This window comes from Antennarius striatus, chromosome 12, assembly GCF_040054535.1.
Source record: "Antennarius striatus isolate MH-2024 chromosome 12, ASM4005453v1, whole genome shotgun sequence".
NCBI classification, from domain to species: domain Eukaryota; kingdom Metazoa; phylum Chordata; class Actinopteri; order Lophiiformes; family Antennariidae; genus Antennarius; species Antennarius striatus.
The window spans coordinates 10928021-10953022 of record NC_090787.1 but is presented as its reverse complement, the minus strand read 5'-3'; the positions used below and the strand labels follow the sequence as shown (position 1 = coordinate 10953022).

General features: G+C 37.2%; 2 protein-coding genes across 2 annotated transcripts; one reads left to right on the top strand and one right to left on the bottom strand.

Moving 5' to 3' along the window:
- The first annotated feature begins 522 nt into the window (after positions 1-522).
- Positions 523-10625, top strand: pou1f1 (POU class 1 homeobox 1). Its single transcript, XM_068329860.1, has 7 exons — positions 523-658; positions 3008-3169; positions 3839-3937; positions 8986-9249; positions 9852-10016; positions 10232-10292; positions 10385-10625. Exons 1-7 carry the CDS (start codon positions 523-525, stop codon positions 10623-10625), a joined length of 1128 nt encoding a protein of 375 aa, XP_068185961.1.
- Positions 10626-11846: 1221 nt separating this feature from the next.
- Positions 11847-23522, bottom strand: chmp2ba (charged multivesicular body protein 2Ba). Its single transcript, XM_068329261.1, has 6 exons — positions 23342-23522; positions 21001-21092; positions 18956-19150; positions 17738-17840; positions 17435-17541; positions 11847-15357 (listed from the first exon to the last, which is right to left on the bottom strand). Exons 1-6 carry the CDS (start codon positions 23373-23375, stop codon positions 15244-15246), a joined length of 645 nt encoding a protein of 214 aa, XP_068185362.1. The 5' UTR covers positions 23376-23522; the 3' UTR covers positions 11847-15243.
- Positions 23523-25002: the final 1480 nt, after the last annotated feature.

Below are 25002 nucleotides of genomic sequence, written 5' to 3'. Positions count from 1 at the left end.
GTCGAGAGGGTGGTTACATGTGGGTGGGTGGGATATAAATACCAGCAGTACACGAGTACTGCAAAATGCTGAAGGTATGACAGTTACTGGCTTAACTCTATTAAAGTATTGCAGGGGGCCTTAATGAAAGAAAGCCGTGCAGCAGAGAAACACCTTTGTGCAGAAAGTGATACTAACCTGAAGCTGAAAAACATCACCATTTATCTTTGATGTGTCTGAAACTGAAGAGTTCTGGTTCAAGTTCTGACATCCATTTATCCTTGAGAAAAGAAGGATAAAGAGTTTTCTCCCAGCATATTAAGTGGAAACTATGTTTGATTGAGGAAGGAATAGGAGGATGAGAAAAGACAACAGGTGAGAGGAGACATAGCAAGATAAAGACGAGGCAGGATAGGAAGCCGAGGACACGAGGACAGAGGAGGGCCCGACTGAATAAAGCAGCAGAGGGCAAAAGAAAAGAAGCCATTAAAAGGATCAAGCTTTAAACTTCCATTGGGTCCTTTTGACAGAGGCCAGAGGAGAATGGCATGCCAGGCATTCAGCGCCGACTCTTTCACCCCACTTGCAGTGGATTCACCGCTGCCTATCCTCATGCACCACACGTCTACTGGTGAAGGCCTTCCAGCCACTACCCACACTCACAGCATGGTCGCTCCAGGTAAACCTGCTTCAAATGCTTCTGTAGTGTTAACCCTCATTTTCTTTCACTCATTCTCTCCTTGTAGGACTAATTTGTTTTGATTTTTTTTTTTAAGTGTAGAAGGGAAGTTTGTAGTAGCTGGATAACATACTATTGGCTCCATATTGTTTTCATGTTATTAAGTCCCAGCTACAGGCAGGCAGAAGGCAGGATTATAACAACCATGTTAAGCTTCTACTTCATCCTTGTGAAATGATACAGAGACTGGGTTCAGCCTCATTCAGGGATTTGTGAGTGTTGACAGGGAGACACTATTGATTTTAAAGGAAGTCCCATGAGTCCTCCAGATGAGTTTTGTCTTGTGTCGGACTACAAATTGCTCCTGTTAGATCTCCGATTGACCAACCCGCATTACTACCACATTGCTTTTCATACAGAAGTTTTTTAAGGAAACAGGGAGGATTGATTAGAATAAGACATACATTTATTCAGAGCTGACATAAATTATGTGAATGTGTCAAGCCAGGTGGGCTAGCCAGGTTTTCTCTGCTCGGTGGATAATTGCTTTGAGGATCTATGTTGTACATGATATGATATATGTTTGACTAACTGCCCATGATATTATTAATGTTAGGGCTTTAAATACAGCTTCCTTTCACTTTCAGTGGCGGCTGTTTGCTATACTGAATTTTAGAATAGATCAACTGGAACATTAGTCTTTCAAAAGTTTACTTAGCAGCAGGTCAAGCATGGATTTTTCATCTTATACAACACTGTGCCTGTGGGTTTTTGTGGACATTGGTTTGCTGCAGTTCAATATTGAACATATCTTTATCAATTCTTTTTGCTTCCAGTTAATGGAAGGTGAAATGTGACAACGGGCTAAAGTAAGTTCAAGTAGAATTTGCAGTTAGTTGAAAGATTGCCCTCGGTGGAAAAATGTTTCTTTTGATGACAGCCTCATTAGTTATGATCAAATTGTGATGCCTGACAAAAATGAACACAGAAGAGGTCTGTGTATTCCAAGTGATGAATGTATTTTTATTTGGAGCTTCATGAGAAATTTATACATGAATGATTTCAACAAGAATTACATAAGTCAAAGTCATACCCAAAACCCTTACCCTAATTCAACCCTAAATTTACCGAGTACAGTTGATACAGATGGGAACATTAAAATCTGGTAGATTTTGGCATGGATCCCATTCAAATGTACCAATTCTTTAAAAATGCATAATTTTTTTCATCAGGATCTATTCATTATTTCATGAGATATTAAATACTGAAAAATGTATGTGAAAACAACATAATCTTCTTGGCAGATATCATTAGGAGAGAACAGCGAAACAATATAGTATTTAAGTCAGGGATCAACCCAGCAATAAAATACCCTGATGTTTGAACAGTAGTCTACTGGTTCAATGTAAGTAAACTGAGAATTTATGATAAAATTTAAACAATTTTCCAAAAAGCAAACAAACAAAAAAAATTCTGTTGTAGCAGCTGAGTTTATAAATCGTTCAGGACCCACACAGTTAGGCTACCAAATGTGTTAATTAATAGATTACTTACCATTTTTGTACAACATGAGAATCCAAAGCCAATGTCCATAAATCTGGAACAGCTAGCGAATAAAAATCCCACCAATACAACAGAGCTTTTGCATGATTGTGCTCCTCCATCCAGAATTACCCGAGTGAAACATTGTATGTGACCAAGAGAATAAAGATAAAACATGTTGGACCAATTTGGTGCCCTAGAAATAGCTCATATCTGTACATTAACAGAGTGATCACAAGGTTAAATCAAAGTCTTTTATCAGTCCTTATTTATTCTAGTAATACATGATAATAAAGGTAACAACTAAAAATGTTTTCATGTTGACATCTTTAGCTTCATAGACCGTTGTTTGTTTTACCACTATGTTTCTATTATTGATTTAATTTTTAAAGGCACATTTAACATTTTATTTCTGTCCCATGTTCTGTCCCATCTTCTAGCTCTTCTTTCACTGATATTTTTCCGGTGTCTAGTTTAAAGAAAAATACACTCAGCTCAGACTATAATTATATCATATGAAGCTCCTTTTGAAAAGAAATCCCCTCAAATATTAGTGTTTTTCACCCCCTACTCTCTCTCTCTCTCTCTCTGCTTGATATCATGATACCTTAATAGGTGCCAGCAGAGATAATTTAGCTCACATTATTCAAAAGAAAGTTTTATTGTTCATCCATGTTTTTTATTCTCAAGGCACACACAATAGCTGCCCCCCCGGCGCAAATGAGATCTGGCTACCACATCTCTCTGGTTCTGAGTTTGATGGTCTTTTGTTCTCTGGTCTGATTGTAATGACATCTTCTCCATCAGTATCATCTGGGCTGTCCCTGGGTCAGTCATACAAGCGCTCCCACATGCACCTGTCCACCTCGACCCTCAGCAACTCTCTTGGTAATGGCCCCCCGAGCCTGCATTACCCAGTCACCCCCTGTCATTACAGCAATCAGCAGGCGACCTATGGCATGATGGCAGGTGAGCGGCGACGGCCTCAGTGTTAACAGTTGTAGCGCTGAAATTCTAACCTTCCATCACAGTAACCAAAAGATCGCAACAATTCTTTTAGTATATTAAGCAAAAATGGCAACCTTGTTTTACTCAAGTTTTGACAGTATTTGTAAAATTTATAGACAACCCTGATATTTTTTTCTTCTGAATTCTCATAGATTAAACTGTTAGTTGATGATAACTTGGAATAATTGTTGATTAAAACATGACAGAATCGAAGAATTAAATGCTAACCATTATAAGGCAGATGAAAGCGATGACAACATGCTGAAACTATATTTACGTTGACAAGCTGATTGAAGAACTTAATGACAACAACAATAACCCCATCATAAACTGTTTTCAGGTCTGAGGTGTTCTATAACAAAATAATTTTTTAAATTGTGGTTGTCATTTTTAATGTGCACAGCAAGTAAGACATTTATTATACATATACCAAGTAAGTTGACAAACCTTGACTCGGAGATGTCTTTGATGGGAAACCAATCAATATATCTAATCAAAAATTCACTGAGTCACTGTGACATCACAGTGTGATACAAATGGTGATCACAATCTCTCTCTCTCTCTCTCTCTCTCTCTCTCTCTCTCTCTCTCTCTCTCTCTCTCTCTCTCTCTCTCTCTCTCCCTCTCCAGCTCAGGAGATGCTTTCTGCCAGTATTTCTCAGACTCGCATCCTGCAGACATGTGGCGTCCCTCACCCAAACATAGTGAATGCCGCCAACCCATTGCAAGGTAATGATCAGATATACTCTCTCTGTATCAACATGCACACACAATTACTCTGCTCCCAGCTTGCAATTTAAACCCAGTAAACTGAGCAAGTTTTTTTTTTAACTCCCATTTAATTTATAAATTAATGCCAGTTAAAATCAATTTCAGATCAGATTACTGATCCTCACTCCTGAGCCCTTTCTTCTTAAAAAACATTATAGTCAAAGATGACTTACTATTTCAAGGTTATGTGAAAACAAGCAGTAGTGGTGTGCTGAAAGATTTTAAACATAAGTGCCTTTTACTTTTTCTTTTCTCCTGTGTGGAGTTTGCCTGTTCTCCCCATGTCTTTATGTGTCCTCTCAAACCACCACAAAATTATGCGCTTCAGGGGAATTGACTTGGCAATTTACAACAAATTAGATTATTAAACAATAAATTAGAGTTGTGCATAATGTAAAAAAGAAAGGATTATAGTAAATAATAAAAATGATGGTCATTTACCTTTCAACTGTTTTATTGTCAAGCGTTTTTTTATTGAAGAGTTATGGTTTCTTGTGATGTAATCATATGGGAGCAAATGCAAGTCAAAAAGCATTGCCTGTCAGCTACTCCAGGGGCTGTTTTAGGGTCAGGCCTTTGGGGAAGGTCACCAACAGAAATAGAACAGATGTTTGTGCATGAAGATTTTCTTTTATTGTCAGGGCTGCTGGAAGTGGGCTTAAAACGCACATGGCAGAGAATTGTGCCAACAGCATTCTAACATATAGAACATTACTCATTTCTCTATTTTATCATACTCAGCATTTGTGTAGCAATAGAGACATTACAGAAAGCTAGGGCCAATCTCTGGGCTCATACAAGCTGTTGTATGTGTCTTTCTTCTCTAAATCAGAGGATTTATCTTCAGATCCTGCTGCTGCGGCTTGACGGTCTGAACGCTGCTCGCTCTCTCTCTCTCTCTCTCTCTCTCTCTCTCTCTCTCTCTCTCTCTCTCTCTCTGTCTCTCTCTCTCTCTCTCTCTCTCTCACACACACACACACACACACACACACACTCTCTCTCTCTCCTTCATCTGCCTCGCTGTTTTTCTTTCTCACCTTGTCTTGTGGGAATAAACAAACAGTATATACTGTCTTAAAGATAACCTATTTATTATAAAGACAGAGTAAATAGTGTTTTTATGACAACCTCTTAAGTAAGATAGTAAAAATTTTCATTTTGAACACATAGAAAAATTGAAGTTACTTTGCCTAAAATAAAGTATCCAGGTTTGCCTTCCTGCAGTTACATTTATATTACTAATTTACCACAAAAACACCCATGAAGAAAAAACTGTTAATTATGTCTTCTATTCACACAGTGACAAGATTATTTAACATGGACTCTATGGTAAGTTGCAGAAATGTTGATGCAGAACACGCCGTTAAAATATTGAACGATATTCTGTTTAATTTGTTTTAGGTAACAATTAAAAAGAATTTGTTGCCTAAAGCCAACTACAGATTGGAGTTTGTGCTGTTGCCTCAAAGCGATGCTCTTTGTGTACCTACCCTGACTGCCTTTCATGCAACTCCAGCATGACGCATAAATGTTCTGTTGTGTTCAATAAAATAACTGTCTCTGAATGTAATCTAGGCAGCTATTACAGTTCCCTCATCACATATTTGTTTGCTTGCAAATTAGTTGGATATAAATGAGAAGACAGTTAAGCAGACGACTGAAGGCAAACCAAATCCATAATAATTATGAGGTGGAATCAATTTGTAAAAACCTCAAATTGAAACATATTCAAAACAGCAAACCCCAGCAGAATGATTTAGAGGAACCAGCAGCATTAATAGCATTAAACTCTACAGTTATGTGAACTGGAGGAGCTGAGGTCAGGAAAGGAGTCGGGCTTCTTCTCTATAAAGCCCCGATAATCAATTTTTATACCTTAACAATGGATCAAATGAATGGATGTAATGTGAGATGTTAATTTTTTTCCACTCTGGACTTACTCTCATAAATAAAGTCTCCTTACTGTAGTTCAACTGCCTTGTATTCAGCAACAAAAGGAAAAACCACACCAATGCTTTACTCTACTGCACAAAATGACACCCTTTGGAGTATTGTTCGGCTAAATAGCTGGATATTTTCTCCATTAGTTGGAGGATATCAAATCAGAGCTAAAATGAAAGTTAATATGGACAGTAATAAGACTCAGTTGAATGGTAATGTGTTCTCTGTCTGCCATGTAAAGTTAACTGTTTGTGGGGCGGGATAAGTATAGGGTGACTAAAAAGTTGTGGCTTCAGCAAAAATTAACAAAAACAACAACAAAAACAAAAAAAATTATGGCAGCCTGACGCTATTTTGCTCGACAGTTTCTTTGCTTTTCTGTCTCTGATCAGAAATAAACTGCTGATGGGGCCAGAAAGTGACGTCTACGTCCACTTATGAAGGTTTTTCATGAACCCACTGAGCCCACGTCTTGAAAGGGGTTAGCTGTCCAAACTGTCTGAACAGTACACACACACACACACACATACACACACACACACACACACACACACACACACACACACACACACACACACACACAACTGCTGTCTACAGTCACAACTATATGTGCCCTCCCCAGAGAGCGTTAGTGTAGAAATCAGGCCCAATCAAGACAATTCAGTCTCCTGTCTTCCTTCAGCATGGGAAGGGAAGCTGGGTGTCTTTAGCTAAATCTTCCAGGCCCTTAAAGAACAGGAGAGGTTCTCAGTAAAAAAAGAAAAAAGATGTATTCTAAATAATAAACAAATACAGTGAAGGAATATTTTTCCAAGGTGCTCATTCTCTTTCCTTATGTTTGCTTCTAGGCAGCTGCAGAAAGAAAATAAGTACTGTACCTGGATATAACCCCCCCTAGACTTAGAAACAGACAAGGAGTCCAACTACTACCAAGCACCTTGAGGATTACAGAAAATCACTGATGCGTTCAGTTTTAGTTTGGAGTCTGTCACACCAGTTTCCATTGAAGATTCAGCAAGTCAATCATAGCATCTTTTGCACCACTCCACTTTTGACCAATATTTTATATATTAATCTGGTACTACACTTATTATGTGTTATTATTATTATGATTCATTTATGTCTGGATGCTGTATACGATGTTAAAAACAGAGAGACAGAAAGGAATAACTTTGCAACTTTGCAACTGCGCTTTCAATCAGTTCAAAACATGAAGTATATATCTTCTTTCTACTGTTTTTAGTTGAGGATGTGTTTTGAAACTATCCCATATTTTCTTATTTACAAAATAAAATGAGATTTTGAAATTTACGATTTCAAATTCATCTGTGCCCTCAGCTTGGACAAATATTTGGAAAATATAAACACTGGATTGCATCAACCAGACTGCAACCTTCATGAAGTTTAAAAGCTGAAATTTATAACCTTCATGAAGGCTTTATTTCAGCAGCATTACATCAGAGCTGAGTGGCTTACAAAAGTAAACCAGAAGTGCATACCTCCTGCATCACAACTTCCTGACACCTATAATTGATAAATAAAGCATAAACATTCAAATTTGAATCAGTGACTATTTCTTATTCGGATGTTGCAATTTGTGCAACATAATCAGCACTGTACTACAATCCCACAAACACAAGAGGGGAGTGTTGCATTGTTCATTATACATACATTTCAGTCATATTTACTATCTACACAGACAATCTTTATGGAATTCCTGAAAGTCCTTGTTTGACTGTTGTCAGACTTGAATTACAAAAAAGGTATTGTGTATTATCTGATCCATCAGTATGTGACCTAAATTGTCAAATCCAGTTTTTATTTTCATTGTATCTGTGTGTATGATGTACTCACAAGCAAAATCTTCTGAACATGATTGATCAACTGTCCAATCATTAACGCTACCGCAAAAGCCTCCAGTGCATCCAACCCCTCAACATTAACACCTTTAGAGACCTGAATCTTTAATGTGAATGTTGTACTCGGTAGAATATTTTACAAGCATATTTTTAGATTTTTAGAAAGGCTGTGTAATGTTTGTTCATACTTAATGGAGACCTTTTAAATACACATAGTATTCCACATAGAAATGGGAAGGGGATAGGTCACATGTGTCAAACATATAGCCCGGGGGCCAAATGTGGCCCGCTACATCATTTTATGTGGCCCGCTAGCGAATAAGAGGTCTGAGTGTCTAAAAATAAATAGGTCAAAAGTGTGCTTTGACCAAAACTACATTTCCCACAATGCCGTAATCAGGCCCATTTTAACTTTGACACAAAGGACAAAGTTAATGTTTGATGTTATTTCTCTTTTATAACTTGGATAGTTTGATCCCTTATTGATGGAGTTATGGAGTCATGTCCTGAAAAATTTAAACAATATGTTATAACAGAGAAACAAACTGTTGTTTTTTCATGCAACTGTAATGCTTTTAACTTGAGTAATAAATTCAGAGTTATTTAATATTAAGGAGTAGTTACATTTATTTTTCATTTCAGTGAGTTACATTGAGTTACATTTGTAAGTTACATCTGACCCTTTGAGGACAGCCATTATGCTGATGTGGCCCTCGGTGAAAATTAGTTTGACACCACTGTTATAGATGATATAGAAAAGGATCAATAAAGAATAAATGAATTCATATTGTCTGAGCACTGATGTCTTTATGCAAATAGATCCCACACAGGCATGACTTGTAAGGGGTTTTGTAAGTGGTCTTCTCACTTAATATTGGGGAAAAGTTCTCAGTAGACTTTCCTTTTTACCTCAGGAAAAGACGGAACCATCACATTTATTTCAAAAGCACTTTACTATCATAGCGGAACAACAAACAAACAAAAAACAGGTCTTTTATTGCAGGTTCTTATTCTTAGAAGTTCAGTTTGTCCTCAGGGATCACATCTAAACTTTCTGGACTGTCAAAATAAAGGTTTTCAACATGCACATGGGAATAATGGCCACAAGGCTTTCACAACCCTACTGACAGTTGGACTCCTCTCTGACTCCGACCACCTAATTTTCCTTTCTTTGTATCCCCTCTGTTTTGCTGTTGTTTTTTTAAGGCTCTCTTACACCTTGCTTGTACAAGTTTCCGGATCATGGTTTAAGTAGCAGTTCCTGTGCATTAAGCCATGGTTTCTCTTCACTGCCCTCGGCCTTCCTCTCGACTGATGAGGCCCCTGGGGGCCCCAGCGTGGGAGAGTTGAAAACCGATGCCCAGAGGAAGAACATGCGCGATACAGAAGATGCTCCAGCCATGGATTCCCCACAGATTCGAGAGCTGGAGATGTTTGCCAATGACTTCAAAATACGGAGGATCAAACTGGGTGAGCTTTATGTATTCGGAAACAACAGTAACTAAAATGTATCCCCATTATTATCAGAATATGATTTAAAATAGCAGGAGAAGAGTTCTAATATAAATTAAGTTAATTTTACCAAAAGGGAACTTCAAATCAAGACAAATTAAATGAAACAAAAGCAAGCAGCAAAGAGACCAGTTTCAGTACAACATTAGGGGAGTTGAAAAACCCCAACATCCCACTTCCTCGGGGATCTTCACACTATCCAGTTGTTCTAATTAGATGGCCTACTATGACTGCTTCATGGTTAAACTTGCCTTGCTCTTTCTCTGCTCAAGATAATTAGTACTACCACCATGGAGATGAAGTGATGAGTGATTGTCTGTCTGTTAGTTAACAACAGAGAAAGAATTTCATTGAACAGTTTAGTTAGCGTTGAACATCTAGCAGGGACATTTATATATTTTACAAATATAGTACTGGAATTTAAATGCAGTTGTTGCTTCAGAAAAAGAAGGTAATTTAGGGAGAAAGAACTCTAAAGGCAATGTTCACTGCTGCTGGTGGAGGTGTGTGATCTCTTAATGCACTAGTTGTATTTCTATTTATTTCATTTTGACTGCCAGGATACACCCAGACTAATGTTGGTGAGGCTCTTGCAGCAGTTCATGGCTCAGAGTTCAGTCAGACCACGATCTGCCGCTTTGAAAATCTGCAGCTGAGCTATAAGAACGCCTGCAAACTGAAGGCCATTCTGGCTAAGTGGCTCGATGAAGCTGAGCTGGCAGGAGGTAAGTCGCACACATTCACCCCTCTCAAGCAATTTGTATTCGGAACACTTTTTCATTTGAACAATCACTTGAATGCCTCATCTCAGTGAAGTAAAGCTTGTTTTAATATGAGGTGTAATTACATCTCTATTTTAGAGTGGTGGAATCTGCTAGAAATGCTGTAAAGTATTGGTTTGCATAATTATGAAACTCTAAACTCTCTTCCTTCTTAACAGCACTGTACAGTGATAAAATAGGAATGAATGAGCGGAAGAGGAAAAGGAGAACAACTATCAGGTATCATATGTTAGAGAGAAAGATGTGCTTGCAATGCAATATTTTGTTTCATACAGTTCATTTAGTAATAACTCTCTTGTTGTCCACTGCAGCCTTGGAGCTAAAGAAGCTCTGGAACACAGCTTTGTGGAAAAAAGTAAACCTTCCTCGCAGGAAATAGCACGGATTGCCAAAAGCCTCCACCTGGAGAAAGAGGTGGTCAGAGTCTGGTTCTGCAATAGACGCCAAAGAGAGAAGCGGGTGAAGACGAGTCTGAACCTCAGCTCCTGTTTGACCAAAATCAACCCAAACTGCATCTCACAGATGAGCAAAATGCAAAGACCAATGACGTAATTCAGAGTTTAGCCGGATCACCTCTTCAGCCTTAGTTAGATGGAGGATTCTTTTTTTAATCAAGTATGCAACAAAAATACTTTCACAGCAAAGTGGCACAATGCATCTATTGAATAGAATGGATTTCATCACATTTCCTTCCCTCAAAGCGTTATGATGTGCTCCATATTTAATACCATATACTGTACCTTTACAATATTTGAGTCTCCCCACATGATAGGTAAGAACCTTCAAAAATATCTCAAAATGTCAAAAAGCAACCAGACATTATTTTTAATTTTCCTTTTTGAAGCTTTGAAGACAACAGGTTTTCATTAACCACATACGTACAATGTGCTGCAAGTTTGACACTGCAGCCACATTTAAACACACTGAATCCTAACATTGCACATTGTTTCCTGTACGTGTGCTGAGAGCCTATCAGACCTGACCAGATATGGTTTCATTCTTCAATCCTCACATTGACCAGCTCTGCCTGTCTTAAAGCAGACCATTTGTTTTGCACTTTTCTTTTTCAAGAAAAAAGGACATTTCATCGCTCACAAGCACTCACACTGTGTTGTATATTTGTGATTAGAGCTGATTCAGAGGCATCCACCAATCAATTACATTAATGTTTAATTTTGCTGTGGACAAAACTGTAATGTATATAAGGTTAAACAACCTATTTATTTGAAATCTAATATATAAGTGTGTGTTGGTTTACTTTGCAGAGTTCAGTCTTTTGATTTATGGTCTGAAGTCAGAGACATATGAAACCGTTTGACATTTCCTTTAATAAATGGATCCAAGCTCTGCTTGTCTTGCTGTAATTTTTCATATTTGTTGATGTCGTGCCTTTTTATTTTTGGCTATTTCTACCTTGACAAAATGTTATACCAAGAAGAACACCAGCCAGTCACGACTGTGACCTCATTGGAATGACTGATGTGAAATGTCTCAAGTGAAGAACAGACCTAACACCCATAACTTCCTTTTCAGACAAAATATAGGGCTTCATATTCAACTTGCATCAAAAAAGAAAGACAAAATTTGCAAAACTACAAAAATGTAGTGCAGTGCTGAAAGGTTGCGTATGAATTGATGATAGACAGATAAGAAGTACCTTCATTCAACTTGATTGAAAATCCAGTAAATATGAAAAAAAAGACTGGTGCTTAACACAAACATGTGAGAAGTAGACTTTAATTTACCAAGACCTGAAAGATAAATCAGTTCAATTCATTTCTGAAAATAAAGTATCACATGTACCATCACTCAGTTTTTATTAATGTTACCCGATGAATACATGCATTAGCACAGAGAGTCTGGAATGTATGAATGTCGCTGGGGATTCATGAATAAAACTACAAGACATCTTAATTCAGAAACAAGCCATTTCCACTGTGATTCACGCACAGCTGTCTAACTGGAGTTGCATCAGGGGAAATAAAGGAATAAACTGAAGGAGAGTCCGTCACTGAGAAATACTGTATATCTCGGGTGGGGGAGTGTAGACCCCCGTATACAGAATGGAAAAAAGTGATGAGGAACTTCTCGTGCCCGTGTCACTAATACTTAAATGGTGGATGAAATATTCAGATCCTTTATTTAAATGAATCTAATATTAATCCGCTAATATTAATCCGCCACTAAAAGTAAAAAACACTTCATTAAAAATTACTTTTAAAAATGCACAGTAAGAATAGTCAGGATACAAAGTGACCCCTTCACAATGCATAGTGTGTCCACATGTTAACCTGTTTAAGAATAATTATATGGATAATTATTCATTATCCATAAGAAAATTAGGAAAATACATCTGTGAAGGCAGATTTATTAAATTTTCTACATATATAACTACAGGAGTTGTATGGGGGATTGACATATTCTGTATCTTCTGTTTAATTGTCAATCTCCAATGGTATGCTACTTTAAAATAAACAGCGGTCAGATTCACTGTAGGTCAAGCCTGCATTGCAATACATACAAGGAAGATTTTTAACAATGACAGTAACACTTACATTTCTCAGCCTGCTGTGCCATATGATCAAAGTCAAACATTCATAAATAGGGTATCGTTAAAACACTATCAACTATGAACCTTTTAAAGCTGTTTCAGAAGCCGCCTGGTTCAAAAAAAGAGCCTTCCATCTAAAATGGGTCCAGAGCGTTAGATGGCTGAAGTCCTCGCCAAGAACAAATGCAGCTTTCTGGTTTGAGTGTTTGTTAAAAATCAGACAGGAGGAATGGCTGTGGATGTGTCAGGAATTGGAAAACAACACATAATGCATGTCAGATAAGATACAAATTACTTGAATCTCAATTGGACTAAAAAAAAAAAAAGGTGTTGTCTGCAACATGCACTGCAACCCAGGGAAGAGTTAAGAAAAGGACCCATATGTTTCATTTCATTTATATATTTTTACACATAGAACTTGACTTTATCGATCTGGTATTGCCTGTAGTTAATTGTGTGCCAGTCTGATAGTGGACACTTATTAATGTTGAATGTGTAGAACAGCCATATTTATGATTACTACTGGAGTCCTTCACAATAAAAAAGCCCAGGTCAATTAAAATAAGAGAACTTTAAAAAGAAGGATTCTAAAATAAAATTTGTAATTGACACATAACTTTAAAAAGGACTGAGTAAAATAGTCAGCAGATTTAATTGTTGTACATTTATTTTGTATTGTGTTGTTTTGTTTGTCTAATTCCCAACCTGTTTTAGAAACACAGACCTTCATTTCCACCCACTGGTCTCTGGTCTTTGCCTCGGCTGTTTAATTATATCAGCTTTGAGATTCATATCAGCATAGAGATTAATGAGTTTGAAGAAATGATATAATAACTAACGTTGTATGTGCCAGAATGTTGTCAGCACAATTCTGTCATTTAGCCCACTTTATGCAGTCAAAAATATCTCAAAATATCCTGGCAACAACTATCCCCCACCCCATTGTAGCACGAGGAACAGAAAATATTAAATGTACATTAATTAAAATGCTGATATAGACATAAGACACTAACCCCACTGTGGTTTTTTTTTTATTTTTTATTCCTTATAAATGCCATAAATCATTGCAGAAACACTTTAAAATAACTGAAGAAAAAAAGAGGAGAATATGCTTTTAAAAAAGTTGGAGGTTTCCTTCTCATGGGATTGCACTTAATGTCAATATGTTAAAACATTACTTCCACTCACAAGCACAATAGACTGATGAATGGTAGAGGAAAGAATGACAAGTTACAAAAATAATTACTAATTATATAATTAAAAAAAGATAATTCTAACTTTCGTTAGCAATGTGAATTAGACTTGGTACAAAAAGCCACAGAGGGAGGAGTGACAGAGCATCCTGAAACTGGCTGACCAGAATACATCACTCAAAGAGGAATCAGGTTCAGCTCCAAGCAAGAAAAACATCTTGCATCACAGTGTCGTTGTTTCAAATATCACTTCCATCAGTTTGAAGCTATTGTGTGTGTTCAGGTTTGTGAATGAGACAAGTTAAAATAACAAATGACAATAACTGCACAGCAGCTGAAAGAGAAAAGGGATTGCAGGACCAGTGCCATCCTACAATCTGAGTAAATCCTATGTCCAATTTTTGATACACAAATAGCAAAAAAAAAAAAAAAAGTTATTGATTACCCAGTAGTATCACAAAGTCTATTCTAAACTCTTTGATATGTCAGACTTTCATTAGTCCTGGTTTGTGTCTGGTTTCTCACACAATATGCACAGCATTCCAACTTCAGCGGCGCTCATTAGGTGCCACTATTTTGAGGTAAAGTGAAGGCCTTCATGAGCTCAAAGGCATCAACATCACTTATATATTCAACATACAAGTTTGTCTAATTAAGATCAGCTCCACTATTTATGTTAGCGTACCTAAAGACTCAAAAAATATGATCATCTCTTTGCTACTTGACTACTTGCTTTATTTGTGTGAAGGCAGTGACAATATCTGTGCCCATCTCTTTTCAACTCTGGGATGTTATTATCAGATATGGATCGTTTGCCTAGGTGGAAGTGAATTAAAAGGATGTTGAATAAACCAGCAGCAACATTAGCGGCAGGTAAATTCTACCTGTGAAGTGTGTGAGAAGGCAAAATACAGGTTCCAACTGGTTATTGACAAACAGTTATTTTTAATCACCATGTTTTACGTATTAAAACTTGATGAATAAAACGATCCATCTTCTGTGGCATAAAAGTAAATATAATGACTAAATCAAATTCAAAATATTGGATGGGAAAACGTACAATAGCGTATTCTGTAGCCCTTATTAAAACAGAGATGGGTGTAAATTAAGTAGGTTGTTCAGAACTCTTCAGGCTGAGCATCGATTACTGCTGCAACTTCAGGTTGTGGCCACTCAATGATGATAAATATTTTTGCATAAACAGTTTAGATGTTTTGTGCTTAATGACCTGCATGTGAAGCTGTAAATATATGAGTTAATAGAATTTGTCTGTCTGCATGCCTTCAGGTGTCATCAAGTGTGTGAGTGTGCACTTTTTGCTACACCTGTAGTATTTGTACAAAACCAGTGTGTCTAAAAAGAGTCTGTATCTATGAGTATTAATATCTTGAATCTCTACAATGAGAGCATTCATGCAAAAACACATTTAGTCTACTCCCAGAGCTTTGAGTTGTCGCTCAATGTCCTCGTCGGACAAGGTGGCTTTTTTGGATTGACTGGCGCTGGGGAGATTCTTTCCTGCTGCTGGAGCTTTCCCCATCTGGAAACAAACACAAGCGTGACATTTAGCAGACATATTTCAAACTAAAATACAAACACAAATGATAAAGCTTGGTAATTGTTCTCAGAATTGCCATCAATTCCGGGTGGGAAGGGTCAAGATGTGAGAAAACATTTTTTTCCCATCTTTCCAGTCGACATTTCAATGTATGCTTTTCACATTCGTTGATACACATTACAAAAGAAATTTGTGATGCAACCATCTTGAGGCTGTTTAACTGGTAGAAACATACAATCTGACACCACCATAAAGACACAATATTAAATTGTGTGGCTCTCATTTCAAACTGCAAACAGAAAGTACCAAATTCTTCTCCTGCAATTTATTTTCTGTTGCACTGAATGACTGACTTCCACTGAATAGAGGGACAATAAAACATCTGCCATCCCTATGCTCCTTTCTCCCAAACTACCTCATTTAACTTCCCTTTGGGATAAGAGTTGATAAAGAAAGCTTTTCTTTTTCTTTCCAAGAAAAAATGTACGGTACAAAAGCAATAAGAGAATCATCTATTTTGTCTTTAATTGTGATTGAGCAAAAAATAATTATCCCAGCCCTTAAAAGGAGAAAAGTCTTAAAACATTCATGTCTGGTCTCTCCAGCTGTGGGCTTGTTTATTGGACAGTTATTTTGGTTCCTTTCAGTGTTATGAAGGATAATAACTCAGGAGGCCCCCAGGGGGAGCCAGAAACCCAGCAGATGGGCAGCCAAGAAGCTCTAAAGACTACGCAGCATTAGAGCTAGGGGGTAGCCCCACCACGTGGCAGCTGGAAAACATTTAACCACTCAAGTAAGAGCCATATGGAACGCTAACAGTTCATGTTCCTGAGGGGTGTGTAATTAGTTAGTTATGTTCATAATAATAGCAGCGTGTTTAAAACGGTGAGTGAACCTCAAAATTCTTCAAATGATTTTATTTTAATGCACACAATAGCATTGGGGACACTGCACATTCTATTTTAAAGGATGAAAAGTAACTGAACTTGAAATTATGTTATCGAAAGTCAAGAAATTTAATGTTCAAAATAATATCCGTGTTGATATCTTTATTTACAAAGTCAAAAATGTACTGTATAAACTAAGAAATGCTTAAAGATTAAAATTTCCTGAGAATCGTAAACTCATCTGACAAACTGTGGCCCTTGGACCCAAAAAGATGCACCATTTCTTTTTAGGCCAGCCAGTGTGAACTTTGGCAAATTGAAACCACTTTATCACGTATTTTTTTCTTTTCTTTTTTAACAATGAGACTTTGCCAGAATTCTTGCTGGCTTCACATACTGTAGACATAGTCTGATTGTTACAGTTCTCACAGGCCGCCTTAGATCTTGTGTGATCCTGCTGGAGGTGATCACTGGCTGAACCCTATTGAGTCATTTTGCTTAGTCTCTTATCCATTTGAATAGTCATTTTCTTTTTCTTAGCCACCTTTATAGTTTTGGCTGCAATTTTAAAGTGTTTGATATTATTTTACATGAGCACCCATCATTTTCTGCACTTTAGGTTTTCCCTCTTTTATTAACTTCTTAACTTCTTTCAAGGACAAATGTACAGCTAGCACATACAGCACCAGGTGCCTTGGTCCTTAAATAAAGGACCAAGACACCTTTTTTTTTTTTCACCTATTTTTTTCCCCACATAATCAGTGACCTTATAAATTGGATTCAGCACCGCTACTTATTTAACACACCCCTTTTGGTTGATGACTCAGTTTCACAGAATCAGCCGTGTGCACGTAATTCCTGTTGGGTCTTTTGTTTTTCTATACTTTTAATAAAACTTGCACAAACTTACTTGCAGTGTAGAATTTGAAATTCTAACAAAAACAGCGATTTATCTTGCTAGTGATGTGTGACTGCTATTATTTTGAACACCACTGTGTGTAAAATGTGTTAATATTGGCTTAAATTCCATAAATTGAAAAAAAAAAGGTTTTTTTGTTTTTCCACTTTTCTCCACTTTTTTTCCACTTTTCTCATAATGTTAAGTGGTGTTAGGATATTGTAGGTAGAGTATTAGAGATGGTGCAATCTCTGTCTCAATTTGAATTTCTCACCTTTCCTGAGATCTCAATGCCAATCTCATCTAGAACCTGGTTGACGATGTCCTGAGATTCCTCTTCATCCCCAGACTCATCAAAGATGTCATCCAAAGTGTCATTGACTGGACAAAAGAGCCGGAGAGGGAATTAGAGGATATTGAAATACCTCAAAATGTGAAATGTATTGCTACAATCATTCTTTGTTATTATCATGACAAAACAGCCAGCAAGACCTCACATATTCACTTATATCCTGACAATCTGATTTTTGGTTAGCCTGGAAATACCAGAGCGTATGTGTGTATTATGTGTTCTTACTCATCTCCTCATTCATGTCCATCTTCATGTTCTCTTGCTGAAATTCTTTCATGGTCTTCAGTGTCTTCTGTGGGTCCATCTTTTTATTCACTGATTGCATCGTCTGCACACATTAAGATATTGATTATTTTAACATGGCAACAAGAAGAAACAAAACCTGAACAAATTAACAAATGCAACTACAGTAAATTGATGCAGCCAAAAAGCAATACCATCAGGATAGAATCTCCAGTGTTATTTCTGACATTGACTTGTTTTTTCATTGGAAAAGTTTTAAAACATAGACAAAAAAAACATAAATTTAAGTGAAATTTAAACTGAAGTGTGTTTTACATGGTCATCTACACTCTCACCACCAACATATTTCATATTTCTGATAAAGCAGTTTCCCAATGAGCAATATCCAGAAAAGTCTAAAATTATTGCAAATCATTGTGCACCAACAAAACATTTGGTTTACAGGAAGCTTCAGAAAACACTTCCTGTGAAAGGTGAGGACAAATGTGTCTTATATTCACAGCAAAGTCCAACAAAAGTAAGAATAGTTCCTGGTCTCCACTTTGTTGTTGTCAAAATGCTGCTTTGGAGGGAAATGCTGCACAATTGATTTGAAGTATGGATTTGAGCTGAGATTTTCTTGCACTTCAGTTTATATTAGGTAACTTTGTTTATGTCTGACATAAAATAATTCAAGCTCTCTCTAAAACAGTCATGTTCTCTACTGATTACACTCCATTAATCTGAAGCCTAATTATATTTGACCTGTCTGTTTGTTAAGCCTGACTGTACTGTACATTGCTCCTGGCCAATTAGTCCCTCTCACACTTCATTTGCAACGCCACCACATAGACAGATCCCACATTAGTCCTTTAATTACAATATTAAATTTTGATGCCTCTAGTCAAAGAAAATAGTCGATGCCCTTAACAGAAACACAATTTACTTTTTTACAATGACTTGAAAAGAGTGGATCTCAAATGTCTCAATGACCATGAAGAATTAAGTTGGAGACTAATACTACAATAAAGATCAAGATGTCTGTTTTAATTTACCATTTGAAAAGAACACATTTTTGCCAGTTATCATTATGTCGCTGGTATTCTACTGTAAAAGTTGGTGTTTTATTCCTTAAAACTGGACTTAACTTGCCATTTAAAACTGACTTAAATATTATATACAGTAACCTGGCCTCAGAACAACAGAAGACCAGGATCTTACCTTGGTTGTGGAGGCCATGGCACCTGCCATCTTCACTTGGGAGTTCATGACTTTCGTCTGTGCCGACATGGAAAAGACTTTGGAGCTAACCGCATATGTGCGAGTCTTCTGCTTCCTGAGCTGGACCAACTGCTTGGCAAGGATCTTACAGGCGTCCTTGTTACCACTCTTAGCCATTTTCTTGATTTCTGCCTCCTGGTTTTGGGGGTGGAGAAGAATACAATCTTGGATACACGAACTGGATGCTAAAGTTTATGCATTTTCACCATAGTATCAGCATGCATATTGCATATTTGTCGTGGAGTCGACGTGTCACACATTTCAGATATCCATCTCTTGTTAACATTTCTAGTAATGATCTTACTTCCTGAAAGGTGCTACTGTGATTTCTTCTGATGACTTAATACAAATTTTTGAAATATTGTGATTTTTGTTCATGTTTTTATTGTCTGAAATTTTATTATCCAAACTTCCCTCTCACAGTTAACATAATTACAGGTACATGTTTTTGAAGTTTGACAGTTCACAAATGGATTTATGTATATCAAATAAAGTAAATACATTTCCCATTGGGACAGAGAGAGAGAAAAATGGACAGACAGACAAAAGCATGACTGATTTTTCTTCAAATTTAAGAAACACCAATACAATGGCATGAGCAAAGCCACAGCTATGTATGTATACACACCCACATCAATACGTGCGTGTGTGTGTGTGTGTGTGTGTGTGTGTGTGTGTGTGTGTGTGTGTTTGTGTGTGTGAACACATCCTACGTACTGATTTACAGAATTGTATCAAACAAGTTCCCAAGAGACCAATGTGTTTGCAAATAAGGACATAGTAAATAAAGTCATCTGGATCATGCCCTTCACACTGGCAAGCAATTATGCACTATTAGCTTTGGCAAATATAAGAAAACACACTGATGCCCACAGGGATCATGTGTGTGGGCATGGGTGTGTATGAACATCCCAGGAGACAAGAGTGAAGCTGTAGGTTACGGTAAGCTAGCAAGGCCTCTCATCGCTGCTACGTACGACAGCGGAAGCATGTGCTGCTCATTTCTTTGTGAACTAGGAGCATCTTCAGGAAACAACAGTTAATTATTAATGTTTGACAAAGCAAGAAGCAGCATGAAATAGGTGCATTAGGTCCTCTTTGTACACAATTGTGAACAGCAAAATAAATTTTAATTTCACAGAGAAGAATGCATAGCTCTATGAGACAAAACACATATAGTAGTGGCAATAATACTGTCAGCCTCATTGTCATCTGAAAAACTATTAATGCTTTAACGGTAAAAAGACAGAAACAAAGACTCTGCACATAGAGAAATTACAGTATCTTATTTACTGGCCTGTCAAGAGACAAAGGAAAAAGGTGAATGGGTGTTTAGTATTCTCCTACACATAAGGGAATGCTGCAGACAAATGTGATGCAGGAAAAAGTCACATTGTTTGGAACAGACAAAATTATACATTGAAAGCAAACATTTTTCTGCAAAAGCATATTCAATCGAAAGATGTAAAAGGTATCATTCCAATTATGTTTTTGCACATTTGTAAAAAAAAAAAAAATGGACTACTGCCCTACTGATGTACCACTAATGTAGCCTACTGATATAGGGAAAAATGACAGGATGCTTTTATAGGTCATTTCCATTTCTTAACAATGGTATCTTTTATTCAGAACATACAACTCATTAGTGGAAAGCCTTAATGAGGAATAAAAATCAGTTTCCCCAAGGAGGCAATTACATGATATTTACTTAATACAAGAGAAAGTAACACACATCCACTTGTTTCATCTTTAATGCAAAAAACCAAGCATAAAGCCTTATCATGCAATTGTGTTTCTATCTGAGTGTGTGTGAGGTTGTGAGCAAGAGAGAGAGAAAGATAAAGAAAGACAGACGGACAGAGAGAGACCACGAGCAAGTAGGACATTTACACATATTAGCGAATCAGACTCAGTCCCAGATGTAGGACGTGGGTATACTGTGTGTGCTTTTGTGCGTGCGTGCGTGCGTGTGTGTGTATTCCCACCAGTTGTTTCTCTTGTTTCTCCAGTGCTGCTCTGTCTCTGCTGATGTTTCTTTGAGTGGAACGCATTTCCCTCCCCTGGTCCCTGATTAGTTCTTTGGTGAAAGACAAAAGGAAAAAAAATCGGTTCATACCTAATAAAGCTGCTGAATCTGAAATTTTAGATCACTGAAGCATATCTCGCACAATTGAAATGCATGTGGAACACATGTTTCTTTAAACATGTGTTCCACATTTTTTAAGATTTACAAATATGAGTTTGCAAAAGTTGTAATTAAAGAAAAATGTCAAGAACTCTGACTTGATCAGAGCTCACCCCTGCAGTGACCCTCCTGAAATAAATTTGTGCAAACAGATTAAAACATCTGTAAATTTTGTCTGAAACATCTACAATTGTTTCTTTTCTGTGATGCAGCTAGAAAAGGGAAGAGTGAGCTGACTTTTCAGCTGACTTTGGAAGACATCTAAAACAATCTATTGTTTCTGAATAGTGAGCATGTGATAGTGTGTGCCCCATGCTTACAAAATGCCAAAGCAGCACACAGACTGACAAGTCACATTAACATGGTGTCAGCTGTAAATCACCAATGCATAGTGACATCATGTGAGATTTAACCCTGATGTCACACATTCATGTATGACTTCAGGATGTGGGTCGATCCCAACAATCACTTTCACACACACTGTGGCCATATGGGCTTTTACACTAACTACATTTATCAATCAAGTTTTAAAATTACTGTTAAATTTGCTGCTTTAACAAGGAATCCTTCATAAAAGATCTCACAAATAGATATACAAAGTTATACAAAAACAACATTTTAATTATTTTGAGGGACATATGAGGAATTTGGACATTCTATTGATTAATCATGAAGACACTAATAATTCATTTCTAATCAACCAATTATATATGCTCATAAGGTGCTAACTGATACAGGAAATGGAACTTTTTATAAAGACAATACCACTAACAATGTTCGAAAATAAAGCCCAACTTACTCTTCCTTAAAAAAATTTTAATCTGAAATTATAAACATGACCAAGACACGTCAGTGAACTGAACCAATTGTAGAAACGATGCAGGTGTACGTATGAACTGACGCTTCGCCAATGTCTCGAAGTGGGAGGGATATCGTCCTACAAATACGTGTGATCTAACACTCATCTGCATTCGTGAAATAACCACAAACCTCTTCAACCTCCTTAACCAGGGAAACAACGGAAGACACAGAGTCCAGAGAACATGGGATGAGACACATTAACAAAACAAGTTGAAGACTTCAAAATGTTGAAGCTGGGGGAAATCTGACTACATCTTCACATGGAGTTAAGATAGCACAGCACGGTGAGTACAGTAAGCAAATGATCGCATGGGCGTAACTAGAAAGGTAGTGATGGGAGGAGTATCCATGCAGTGCAATGGAAAAACTCACATTGACTAACAAAGGCTGCTTTTAAACCTGGAGTTAATGTAATGATAGTTCTTACTTCCATGAAAAAAAGCTCTAGTAGTTGAAATTGCATCTTCCAAATCCATTATGGCCTTGTGAGTAAATATTTTAAATGAAAGAATTGAGTAATATTTTCAGTCACTGTGAGCTTGTCAAGTATATTACCCAGCCTGAAGAAACAAAAAAAAAACACATTTAAATTCAAGTTTTCCATCATTTTGACATCGCTAATGAAAATTACTATACTGAACTATAAATATCAATCATAATATATGTAATGTCATATTTGTTTTATATTATAGATTTTTGTCACAATTTATACTAAACCTTAAGTAATTCTGGCACAATTACGTTGCAAAAAGATGTCAGATGTAGATGGTTGGAAGATGTATTTCATCTACCAACCCCAGACAAACCTGAGAGTCAAACGAATATATCTAATTATACATATGATTTTATTCAGTCAACATTTTTGAAAAAAAAATTATGGTGCCTCTGCATGCTTGAGTTGGTCATGCATGAACCAATACCCCACCTTGTTACTAGCTTAGCAATAATGACACCTTCGTCTTCAACAGATCCAACGCTAAACAGGGTTATCGTTATGGAAGTTTCATCAATAACTCTCCGTTGGAACTAACCTTTAAAACCAAAGTATCGACACGTACTGTCGTTAAAATGCATTTATATGTAACAACTTGGTATTTATTGTAAGATAATACACTAAGTTTCAGTCAGCAATGACAGTGGTGGTGACTCAACACTTGTGTCACACTGAACCGGTTTAACAAGTTATAGTTGAACGAGGGCAGCTTATTTATAATAGGAACACAGCTGTGACTCAGGCTAAAAACAAGTTGGCTAGCTCTTTCTACACAGAACAAACTTACCTTCGGTAGTCTTCTTCTTGAAAAGGGAACTCATGTCGCTTCTTTATATTGAACTCAATACCAAATACAACACCGATAAACTGCTATTGTTACAGTTACTACCGCAGTCTCGCCGTTTCACCCGGGGAGTTGGGTCAGATTAGCAGCGCCAGCTTCCTGTTTGATTGTCGCTTGTCGGAGTTCCTCCCTCAACTGAATGACTCGATGACTCCACGTGACGTCACGGCGGGACTCTTGTGTTGCCTTCAAGTACATCGTAAAATAACACATTTTAGAAGAAAACCGTCCGTGGCGCCCGTCTGTTTTAAACAGCCGACAAACCAGCGGCAAAATTATCACTTCTAAGCCAGTCTGCACATTTTTGCTGGATTTGAGGAGTTAAAGCTAGACAATGCTACCATTGTCTGCAGTCATTACCAATACATCTGCATTTTAGAAAAGCGGTCACTATGGTGACAAAAAAATATTTAGCCTTGTTTCTACAGAGATACTGTATTATAATTTTTTCGACACCCTGTTTGGTATACTGTATTCACGTCCGTCGAAGAGAAAACTGAACATTACTGTGTGTACCTGAAGGCGACATATACGTATATGAACTGCTCATACATTTACTAGGAACAAAGAAAGTTCTACTTAATAAATTAGTGTATAATATTAAGCAAGCAAATTAGTTTCCCATGGTGTTTTTTGTTGTTGTTTAAATTATTGTTGAATAATGTATGTTTGCTCCAATTATTCCCTTAATGTTTTCTCCCTTACTTTCAGTCTTTCTAGGATACCTTATGCAGTGTCTGCAGCAGTCTATGTATCTATTGTGTGTTATGAGTCCATCCTTAGCAAGCTAACATTCAAATTGCTGTAGGAAAACACTTTACTGGCAGGGTTACTGTGTATAAAATAATGCCCACAGCTTCTCACAGCATCATAAATTCTGTTAATCTCAATTTCTCTCATCTATTTCTCCCAAGAGGTGATGTCTTCATACACACCAGTGTGTATTCATGTAGTCATCATTTCTTATTTCATATTAGTGCCACAGTCCCGGGACTCTTGAACCATAACCAACTCAATTTGGTGCATATGTGTATCTGTGCCAGAAATGGAGGTGGGAGGTAGTGCAGAAGATGGAAATAGTGAAATAGTGACGGATGCCAAGTTATGGCTGGAGCACAGAAGAGGAGGGTGACTTTGAGGAGACAGAGGGGAGGATGAGTAGCCTTTAGCTCTTTTCGTTATCTTCTGTGTAGGTGTGTGCCTGTGTGCAATGGGGGCTCTCGCTGTTGCCTGTGTGCATCAGCATGTCGTCCTGAGGCGTTGTTCTTGTTAAGGTTATTAGGGAAGATGTTTGGTGTTAATCAGTGGAGGACTATAGGGACCTCTACTAAACGGCCTCATCATCAGTGAGCCCCAGTGGTGATAAATCTAGCCCCAAGCACCCAGAGGGCCTGCAGGTATTAAGCGCGTGTCTGCATCTGGTTTTGCTGATACACAGTCAGAGTAAGGAATCCAGTAATGAAAAATCAAATATGAGGATTTTGTAACATGTAATAGATTTATTTAAGTTTGATTAAATATATATTTTAGAATTGTTCAGTTTAGGACCATGAATAGTTTTATCTGAGGATGTTCCAATGGAATCTTGAGAACATTTCTTTTTG

Excerpts from the sequence above, each read along its gene's own strand:
- chmp2ba (XM_068329261.1), bottom strand. The coding sequence starts at position 23,375 with ATGAGTTCCCTTTTCAAGAAGAAGACTACCGAAG. Across the intron at positions 19,151-21,000 it reads AGAAACAAGAGAAACAACTG|GAGGCAGAAATCAAGAAAAT; the intron begins GTGGGAATACAC and ends CCCCAAAACCAG. Across the intron at positions 15,358-17,434 it reads GCATTGAGATCTCAGGAAAG|ATGGGGAAAGCTCCAGCAGC; the intron begins GTGAGAAATTCA and ends GTTTGTTTCCAG.
- pou1f1 (XM_068329860.1), top strand. The coding sequence starts at position 523 with ATGGCATGCCAGGCATTCAGCGCCGACTCTTTCACCCCACTTGCAGTG. Across the intron at positions 3,938-8,985 it reads TGCCGCCAACCCATTGCAAG|GCTCTCTTACACCTTGCTTG; the intron begins GTAATGATCAGA and ends TGTTTTTTTAAG. Across the intron at positions 9,250-9,851 it reads AATACGGAGGATCAAACTGG|GATACACCCAGACTAATGTT; the intron begins GTGAGCTTTATG and ends TTTGACTGCCAG.